The sequence below is a fragment of the Protomyctophum parallelum genome (genome assembly GCF_964188405.1).
Source record: "Protomyctophum parallelum genome assembly, chromosome: 18".
NCBI classification, from domain to species: Eukaryota; Metazoa; Chordata; class Actinopteri; order Myctophiformes; family Myctophidae; genus Protomyctophum; species Protomyctophum parallelum.
The window spans coordinates 14,864,890-14,875,551 of NC_139716.1; the positions used below are offsets into that span (position 1 = coordinate 14,864,890).

The 10,662-nt window shown below is 45.1% G+C and overlaps 1 protein-coding gene across 1 annotated transcript in view; it reads right to left on the reverse strand.

The window, feature by feature from the left end:
* The window catches only part of LOC310875974 (F-box only protein 41-like), a gene marked incomplete at both ends in the record, with an annotated part of 16,237 nt that extends 12,944 nt beyond the window's left edge, over positions 1 to 3,293 (reverse strand). Inside the window, 4 exon segments of the mRNA XM_083789423.1 lie at positions 294 to 373; positions 1,746 to 1,908; positions 2,560 to 2,945; positions 3,162 to 3,293. Of these exon segments, the coding sequence (XP_083645549.1) occupies positions 294 to 373; positions 1,746 to 1,908; positions 2,560 to 2,945; positions 3,162 to 3,293 (761 nt within the window).
* Positions 3,294 to 10,662: the final 7,369 nt, after the last annotated feature.

Here is a 10,662-nt window from a genome sequence, read left to right on the forward strand (position 1 = left end):
TGTGTGTGTGTGTGTGTGTGTGTGTGTGTGTGTGTGTGTGTGTGTGTGTGTGTGTGTGTGTGTGAGTGCTGAGGCTGACATTAGCTTTGATACAAACTGTTGTTGTTCATGGTCGAGGTCATACTGATGACAGACAGACAGACAGACAGAGACAGACAGAGACAGACAGACAGACAGACAGACAGACAGACAGACAGACAGACAGACAGACAGACAGACAGACAGACAGACAGACAGACAGACAGACAGACAGACAGACAGACAGACAGACAGACAGACAGACAGACACTGACTGGTGTCGTTGGCTCAGCTCTCTGTCTTTCCCCTGCAGATGTTTCCTCATTCCCTCCATCATCTCCGTGGCGATGGTTACCTGGGAGATACATATACGTCCCACACACAGGATGTGATGTCACAACAGCATACAGGAGAGACAGACTACACAATTCATACGTCATGTGCGCGAATGGGAGACAGCGTATAGGAGAGACAGACAGTAGGAAGGCTGAGAGACAGACAGTCAGTGTAGGAGAGACAGACAGCAGGAAAGCTGAGAGACAGACAGTCAGTGTAGGAGAGACAGATAGTAGGAAGGCTGAGAGGGAGACAGCGTATAGGAGAGACAGACAGTAGGAAGGCTGAGAGACAGACAGCGTATAGGAGAGACAGACAGTAGGAAGGCTGAGAGACAGACAGCGTATAGGAGAGACAGACAGTAGGAAGGCTGAGAGACAGACAGCGTATAGGAGAGACAGACAGTAGGAAGGCTGAGAGACAGACAGCGTATAGGAGAGACAGACAGTAGGAAGGCTGAGAGACAGACAGCGTATAGGAGAGACAGACAGTAGGAAGGCTGAGAGACAGACAGCGTATAGGAGAGACAGACAGCAGGAAAGCTGAGAGACAGACAGCGTATAGGAGAGACAGACAGTAGGAAGGCTGAGAGACAGACAGCGTATAGGAGAGACAGACAGCAGGAAAGCTGAGAGACAGACAGCGTATAGGAGAGACAGACAGCAGGAAAGCTGAGAGACAGACAGCATATAGGAGAGACAGACAGCAGGAAAGCTGAGAGACAGACAGCGTATAGGAGAGACAGACAGTAGGAAGGCTGAGAGACAGACAGCGTATAGGAGAGACAGACAGCAGGAAAGCTGAGAGACAGACAGCGTATAGGAGAGACAGACAGCAGGAAAGCTGAGAGACAGACAGCATATAGGAGAGACAGACAGTAGGAAAGCTGAGAGACAGACAGTCAGTGTAGGAGAGACAGACAGTAGGAAGGCTGAGAGACAGACAGCGTATAGGAGAGACAGACAGTAGGAAGGCTGAGAGACAGACAGCGTATAGGAGAGACAGACAGTAGGAAGGCTGAGAGACAGACAGCGTATAGGAGAGACAGACAGTAGGAAGGCTGAGAGACAGACAGCGTATAGGAGAGACAGACAGTAGGAAGGCTGAGAGACAGACAGCGTATAGGAGAGACAGACAGTAGGAAAGCTGAGAGACAGACAGCGTATAGGAGAGACAGACAGTAGGAAAGCTGAGAGACAGACAGCGTATAGGAGAGACAGACAGTAGGAAGGCTGAGAGACAGACAGCGTATAGGAGAGACAGACAGTAGGAAGGCTGAGAGGGAGACAGCGTATAGGAGAGACAGACAGTATATAGGAGAGAGACAGACAGCAGGAAATCTGAGAGGGAGACATCAGGGCAAACGTGTCACCATGGTAACAATGTCTCACCTGTCGGGACAAATAGGATGCTCTCTCCTCGACTTCCTCTTTCTCTCTGCCCAGACACTCTGAGTGGCGGCTATGCTGCTGTAGCTCCGTCTCCCTCTTGTCAAGCTCCGCCTCCAGATGGCTCACACGGCGGCTGACTCTCTCCTCCACCTCAGCGAGAGTCCTGACGTAAACAATACAAATAATTCATTCAAAGCATTTAATGCCCCCAGTACTTAGTTTAAACTTCTGCTCCGCTTCATCTCAGTGGCAAATAACTCCACACAATGTATTTGAAAACTTTAGTTACTAGCCGATTTGCAGATTTAGATTATTATATTAATACAAAAACTACATTAACCATTAACAGTGTATGCGCTATTTTATATTTCATCTGTTGGAAGAATAAGTGAGGGGCGCTTATTCCGGCCAATCACAATTGGCGTCCTCACTTCTCAGCAGCCAATCACATAATTATTGGTGTCCTCATGTCCTCACTTTCCAATCTTTCAGTCCTCTGTCCTCAGTATAATCTGGCTTTTACTTCATCCACCACTGTGCAGCTCAGTGGCCTTGTGGTTAGAGTGTCCTGAGACTGGGAGGTCGGGGTTCAATCCCCAGCCGGGTCATACCAAAGACTCTAAAAATGGGAGCCAATGCCTCCCTGCTTGACACTCAGCATCAAGGGTTGGATTGGGGGTAAGTACCATCAAGCTGCCTCACGCTACAGAAACAGGAGATAGGCTCCTGCCCTATGGGCCTCATGGCTCGGCAAGGCTGCACTGGAGGAAATACCATTGTGGAGAGTAATATAAGATAATAATTCACGTTCCACCTGCAAATTCTCGGATCCAGACCCAGTCCCAGGCGTTCCTCCAGTCCCACCCCCAACGAGAGCCCCTCGGTCGGCCAGAAGCCAAACTCCAGCCCCAGGCTTTGCCCAAGGCCTAGTAGTGGAACCCCGGCCTGGCCCGGTAAGGCCCCGGGGAAGGCGTCCAGGGTGCCCGGCAGAGCGAGGGCGGTGCAGGGGGTCCCTGGATGTCCCCCATGGGGGACAACGGAGGCCTGGAACACCTCCCCGAGGAGCCGAGAGGAGACGGCCAGGTCCAGACAGTCCAGCTGCGAGGGGAGCTGTTGGGAGGGGGAGCAGGGCTTGGTGGGTGCAGTGGTGGGGGAGGGCAGGGGGACCAGGGACCCCGGGTTTGAACTTCTGGCTCTGACCTGAGGGAGGACACATGGTATTATATCAGTGGTGGGAAAAGTACTCACATTTGAATTTAGGCCTGACGTCGAAATAAATAAAAAAGTTCGCGTATTGGTATAAAAATGTACCAAAAGTAGAAAGTACTAATTATGCAGAATGTCCCATTTCACAAGTTCAAAATGTATACGATCTACAAGCTCACAATGCGTGCGTAATTATACATCAGACAGCACCTGTGACAGGACCAGCAGTGTCTCGTAGGTGTGTTGGCTGACCAGGTGAGCACGGAGTTCAGGTACCGAGGAGAAGCGACACACGTCTCCACAGCGAGGGCAGAAGTATGGTAGAGAGCTGGAGCAAGACATGATGCACTGAGAGAGAGAGAGAGAGAGAGAGAGAGAGAGAGAGAGAGAGAGAGAGAGAGAGAGAGAGAGAGAGGGAGAGAGAGAGGGGGAGAGAGAGAGAGAGGGAGAGAGAGGGGGAGAGAGAGAGAGAGGGAGAGAGAGAGAATAAACATTAAAGCCATATTTCTTTTTTTAATGGTGACTGATATTGTCCTTCTAATGCATGAAGGGGACATGTTTTACAATGGGAAGGGGGGCATGTCAGTGTTACACTGATACACTCTCAGAGTTACAGACCTATAAGGGTCCATTTGGTTACATGTGTAATATACTCTCAGAGTTACAGACCTATATAAGGGTCCATTTGGTTACATGTGTAATATACTCTCAGAGTTACAGACCTATAAGGGTCCATTTGGTTACATGTGTAATATACTCTCAGAGTTACAGACCTATAAGGGTCCATTTGGTTACATGTGTAATATACTCTCAGAGTTACAGACCTATAAGGGTCCATTTGGTTACATGTGTAATATACTCTCAGAGTTACAGACCTATAAGGGTCCATTTGGTTACATGTGTAATATACTCTCAGAGTTACAGACCTATAAGGGTCCATTTGGTTACATGTGTAATATACTCTCAGAGTTACAGACCTATAAGGGTCCATTTGGTTACATGTGTAATATACTCTCAGAGTTACAGACCTATAAGGGTCCATTTGGTTACATGTGTAATATACTCTCAGAGTTACAGACCTATAAGGGTCCATTTGGTTACATGTGTAATATACTCTCAGAGTTACAGACCTATAAGGGTCCATTTGGTTACATGTGTAATATACTCTCAGAGTTACAGACCTATAAGGGTCCATTTGGTTACATGTGTAATATACTCTCAGAGTTACAGACCTATAAGGGTCCATTTGGTTACATGTGTAATATACTCTCAGAGTTACAGACCTATAAGGGTCCATTTGGTTACATGTGTAATATACTCTCAGAGTTACAGACCTATATAAGGGTGGCCCCTGGTCCAGATGTTGATAAATGCCACTTTAAACGAGGATTACCTCCAATATCAATAAAGGTTCAAAATTAAATCAAATGTTAATAATGAAAGGACACCGCACGCACTGACACACACACACACACACACACACACACACACACACACACACACACACACACACACACACACACACACACACACACACACACACACACACACACACACACACACACACAGGTATCTATAATTGATAGAACCACATGAACCTGTGGAGAAATTGGGTCAGTCTGTGTGTGTGTGTGTGTGTGTGTGTGTGTGTGTGTGTGTGTGTGTGTGTGTGTGTGTGTGTGTGTGTGTGTGTGTGTGTGTGTGTGTGTGTGTGTGTGCAGGGGGTCTCCTGAGAGATGATGAGTGTGTTCACATATCTAGGCCAATGATGTGCAATCAGGGGTGTGTGTACGTGTGTGTGTGTGTGTGTGTGTGTGTGTGTGTGTGTGTGTGTGTGTGTGTGTGTCTGAGACAGACAGACAGACAGACAGACAGACAGACAGACAGACAGACAGACAGACAGACAGACAGACAGACAGACAGACAGACAGACAGACAGACAGACAGACAGACAGACAGACAGACAGACAGACAGACAGACAGACAGACAGACAGACAGACTTTCGGGTGAGGGGGGTCAGCAGGAGGAGATGAGCCGGAAAATCGGAGCAGCCGGAGCACCGTTGTGACGTAAACCGTGCCAAGCCTTAAGGCAGAGCTCTCATTATTCTGAGCGATCTTTGTTCCTACTCTCACCTACGGCCATGGAATGTGGGTCATCATCACCACTAAAAGAACACAGCTGCAGATACAAGCTGACAAAATGAGTTTCGTCAGGACGGTGGCTGACATCTCCCCTAGGGTGAGAATCTTAAGGGTGGAGATTCTTAAAGGTACAAGAAGCAGTAAAACTAGTCCAAACCATAGACTGTAAAAAATATGGACAAAGCGTTCCCCGGGTCTAACATGAACGTAAAATGAAGCCTGTAATAATATGCTAATTCCTGATGTAAGTCGCCATCTTTGGTACCAGCTGGCCATTGGCTGGCTCCGTTTTGTATACCAGCTGGTCATTGGCTGCCCAGACAACGAGGCGGGACTTCCCCCCTTCTTCTCCGTTGGTTTTTATTTTGACTCGAGTGGGAGGGGAATCCCGATCATAGACTGTAATGGTAGCCACGCCCCTCAGAACATACGCGATGGTTTTTTTTCTTTATGGTCATTTTTTTTATTAATGGGACCATAATTTTCCAAAAAGAATATTATGACATTAGAAATGAGACTTTAAACTAGTGACTGGAAGAAGAAAGTATTCATGACCATGTTTATTAAGGTAATACAGTCTAGGTGAAGTTGGGCCAAAATACATGGGCCTCTATGGAGCTATGGGGCTTTTTGGGTCCGGTCCAGCGCCACAACAGGCCATTATATGAACTACCGATTTCAAATGAGGCTTCACGAAATATCTGGCTGACTGCCCCCCTGGTCCAAACACACATTGATTGATTGATTGATTGAAAAATTGGGTACAGTTCAACGTAAGTGCAGGTCAATATCTGCTATAAAAAAAACACTAAGACTTGTTTACATCAGGGTCCTCCATTTTCAATTAATCAGAACATTGAAAGACATACAGATATACACTTCTATGCAAAAAAATAAAAAATAAATCATCATTAGAAAATAAGGGAAAATATTTACAGTATACAGTAGGTGGATGGATGGATGCTTATATTCCTGTCACCTCCTCACAGCACAGACTAATTTTTATTCAAACTGAAAATATGCCCTTGATTTTGCATGCGTGCAGTGCCGTGCACCAATGAATTCTACAATCTAAATTTATACAGTATACTGTAGTAACACTTTTGATGCATGCTGACGAAGAAGGATCATACTGTACTGCCAGTTATCTTCTCTGTTATACCCCCGCACGTGCACATGAGTGCACGGTACATACTGTATGAATGAATGTGTGGTATATGAATGTTTGCAATATATAGCTGTCTGTCAATAAAGCTTTTTTTAAATTGAACACTGAACCAGAGACATATAGAGATACAGAGACAGGGAGGGCTAAATGGATATGGGCACTCCTGCTATCGACTTTGACATTAGTAGGGCACGAGTGTGTGTGTGTGTGTGTGTGTGTGTGTGTGTGTGTGTGTGTGTGTGTGTGTGTGTGTGTGTGTGTGTGTGTGTGTGTGTGTGTGTGTGTGTGTGTGTGTGTGTGTGTGTGTGTGTGCGTGCGTGTTTAACTAAGTGCATTTATTCTGCTGTAGAGCATGGATCAGTGAAGCGTGATGCTTCCACCCCAATGACGTTTGTGTGTGTGTGTGTGTGTGTGTGTGTGTGTGTGTGTGTGTGTGTGTGTGTGTGTGTGTGTGTGTGTGTGTGTGTGTGTGTGTGACTGTGTGTGTGTGTGAATTTAAATTCGAATGGATGCACATAGAGAAAGAGATGTCCGAATTGATGATGTACAGTACATTGTATAGGAATGCGGTCCTATGTCAATTTACCTTTAAATGTATACTTTGTACTTTAGTCTCAGCTTAATCTGATCTCTCTTCTCCACGTTTAACTTTCGGTGTATTTACATAAAAGAGTGTTGATTTATCCTGAGTGACATATAGAGGGATTTCTGGACACATGGGTGCAGAAGAAAATGAACGCACACATGCTGTGTTTTCATCTAGTTTCAGCACCATGGAGAGAGCTACAGATGATAGATAGATAGATAGATAGATAGATAGATAGATAGATAGATAGATAGATAGATAGATAGATAGATAGATAGATAGATAGATAGATAGATAGATAGATAGATAGATACATAGATAGATAGATAGATAGATAGATAGATAGATAGATAGATAGATAGATAGATACATAGATAGATAGATAGATAGATAGATAGACACTGAACATACAGTCATAAACATGCCATATTTATAACTTCTAGGCGTTAGCAGTATAGGCTATGTAATGATTTCTGTGAGCCATCCAACGATGAGCTGTCACCAGCCATGCAGGCCTGTTAACAAACCCCATTAAATCAATCAATTAGCATGCACGCGCACACACACACACACACACACACACACACACACACACACACACACACACACACACACACACACACACACACACACACACACACACACACACACACACACAGTTTAAAGGAAGCCTATCTTTTCGGCAAGGAACAACACGGTTCGGTACGTGCAGTCTACTATACGGAGTGCATGCAGTGCACGATGCTGTAATGCAGAGTTTTACTGTAAAGTGTAAACACATGAGTTTAAACAGTTTACATCAGAGTTGCATCAACACTGACGATTTTATTAATGTAGATAACATGAATATATTATATATGATTATTATTAATAATAAGAAGAATAAGCATAAGCATATAAGAATAAGAATACGAATAATAACTAGGCTCCTACCTACCTTTATGCCGTTGGTGCTCGTGAATAATCCGGTCACGTGCGGGTGCACGCCTACATGTTCTGACAGCTGTTTGATGTCATAATAGTTGTATTGATCATGCCATTAGTTTAGAATGGATGAATAAATCAATATAGCGTACAGTCTCATGCTGCATCTGTCACTACTGTCAACCGGTGCCGCGCGCGCTCCCGTGCGCGCTCTGTCCGGTCCGCCCCTGCATGGCATGAAGCGTCTATAGATCCCATAGCCCGGCGTCTCCACGTCCCACAGTCCGGTGGTACGGCCGGTCACGCTGTGCGCTGTGAGTGGCTGGCTGGCATGGGCTGTTGCCGGGGTAATATGTTATAAGGCAGCAGCAACAGCAAGGCAACGCACTGTAATGGAAATAAATACTAAATATTGAAGATATTAAAGTATATCTTAAAGTTAGCTCTGGTCCATAGGCCTAATGCCGCTGCTGCAGCAACGGCAGCCAGCAACGGCATTAGGACCATATGGATATGGCTATATGGACCAGAGCTATATTAAAGTATAGAGCACATATGCTACAATACAATACAATCTCCATTTAGATATACTTTTCTTGAGCATTTTTTAATTTTAATATTAACAATTTGTAGCCTAGTAACTTCACACTTCTCAATGTGGTTATTTCTTCACAGGTAAACAACACAACCTGCTAGCTGCCCTGCTCTGGTAGACTGACTGACTGACTGACTGACTGATGTCTCTCTTAGCTGTTCACTAAGTTCAAAGTAGGACTGCACTGCCCTCTTGTGGGGGTAACCATTCTAGGTTCACATCAGGGTCAAAATTTGTAGCTTACATTTTACTATATTTGAGAGGTTTACTGTAGCTATAGTCATTTTGCACATTTAGATTATTTATAGAAAACATGCATTTAGACCTGGCTTAATATCAAACGATAACAAGCTCACAATGCTGTGGACTATTAGTAGTGGCTATACTTTTACTTAATAGTTTCAATGTTTCATATTGAATTAACAAGGCTATAAAAAAGTATGAGCTTAACCAACTAACTGTGGCCATTCATTGTTATCCTACAAAGAACCCTGCATGCATCTGTCGTCTCGTCTGGTGGCAAGTGGCAACCAATTACCAATCACAGCGGTGACGGTCCCTCCAGTGGGCCACGGGATGCTAAATGCTGACGTAATTTGTGATTTACAATGTTATGTGACAGGAGAGGAGAGGAGAGGAGAGGAGAGGAGAGGAGAGGAGAGGAGAGGAGAGGAGAGGAGAGGAGAGGAGAGGAGAGGAGAGGAGAGGAGAGGAGAGGAGAGGCCTTTGAACACTAGAGGGCATCATGAACCAACAGATGTTTGTTTATACTTCTTTCCCCATTATATTACTACAGCTAAAAACTGGGGTTCTGTGACCATCCTCTGGCAATGATGTTTTGATGATTTATTTGACCTGTTGGACCCTTTGAAAAAGATAGCTTTGAATTATTTATTTATGTATTTGCTCTTTCAGCTTGACTCCGTCTCCGCAAGCAGAGCGGGCAAGTACTGTGATCGGCTGGGTATGTATTTGGTTAAAATGGGTAGGGTTTAAAAAAAGGCAAGAGTTTGCTCTGGTGCACTGGCCTAAAAGTGGGTCCTTAAAAACTGCTAAATCTTCTGAAATGTATGTATTTTAAAAGGGGAGGCTTTTTTGTAAAAATCCTTGCCCGCAATACCTTCATATATTTAAAATGAGTCCAAAATAGGGTTACCAGTGAAGGGCAAACTGCCTATTCACTGGGGACTATGCAAGGCAGAGGCGTCCACCCCCCTGAGTCCAAGTTTAAGCTAGACCGCATACCTAAACCATACTCTAAAACCCAATGGTAAAATGGATATAAAAAAGGACATTAATAAAACAACCTAAAACCAAACAGGAGTAAAAGTTCACAGCAAGGCCTGGATACCATTTATTTATTTTACATAAAAATGAACAGGAAGGGGATAAAAATCAACTTCTTTCATTAAGACCAGTGGGTGTTACAGTTTGTAATTTTTTTATCCATCTGTGTTCCATGAGTTTCCGCTGTCCACTGGTCCAACGGACTCCACATTCCAGACCTGAAATGATGAGGTTAGCGATAGGATGGGATTGAAAGTGTGTGTACAGAGTTGTGTGTATGTCTGCTCGTTGGATGTGATATAAGTGTTGTTTGAGGCGTGTTTCTAGTGTGTGTCCGGTTTCTCCTATGTAGTGTTTGTGACATTGTGTGCAGGTGATGATGTAGACTATATTGGGTGTGGTCAGAGACAGGGGATCCGTGATGGGGGAGGAAGTGTGACTATGGGGGTTGTTGATGAATTTGCGGGGTTTGAAATGGAGTGTATGAGGCTGTGGGGGCTTGGGAGGTAAAGTGGAAAATTTGGAATGCACAAGGAGGTCACCCAGGTTCTTATTCCTTCTAAGTGCTGAAATTACTGAATGTGTTTGTAATGGGGGGTAGGATTGTTGTGTGGTGGTGAAATTCTGTTTAAATTTGTGGTGTAGTGGTTGGAGTGTAGTGAAAATGTGGTTATGAATGGGAGTAGTGTTGTAATGGTAGAGGAGCCGATGGCCTGGATGGTGGGAGAAGAAGAGTTGGAGGAGGGAAGACCTAGAGGAGAGGGTAATGTGTGGGCCCCGTCCAGGTCCGTCCCTGTCCCCGCGCTAGAGAGAGGCTGAGGTGGCTGGGGAAGAAGGCTAGGATTGAGGTTAGGGTGAGAAATGGGGGTGAGAGGGTTAGGGGTAGGAGGCAGAGTGTTTGTGGAGAGTGGCTGGGTGGGGAGAGAGAGGCCAGGGCATTGCTCCTGATGGTACGCAAAAATCTTTTGCTGTAACCTCTCCTTCGGAGGACTGTAAAGAGTGTGTG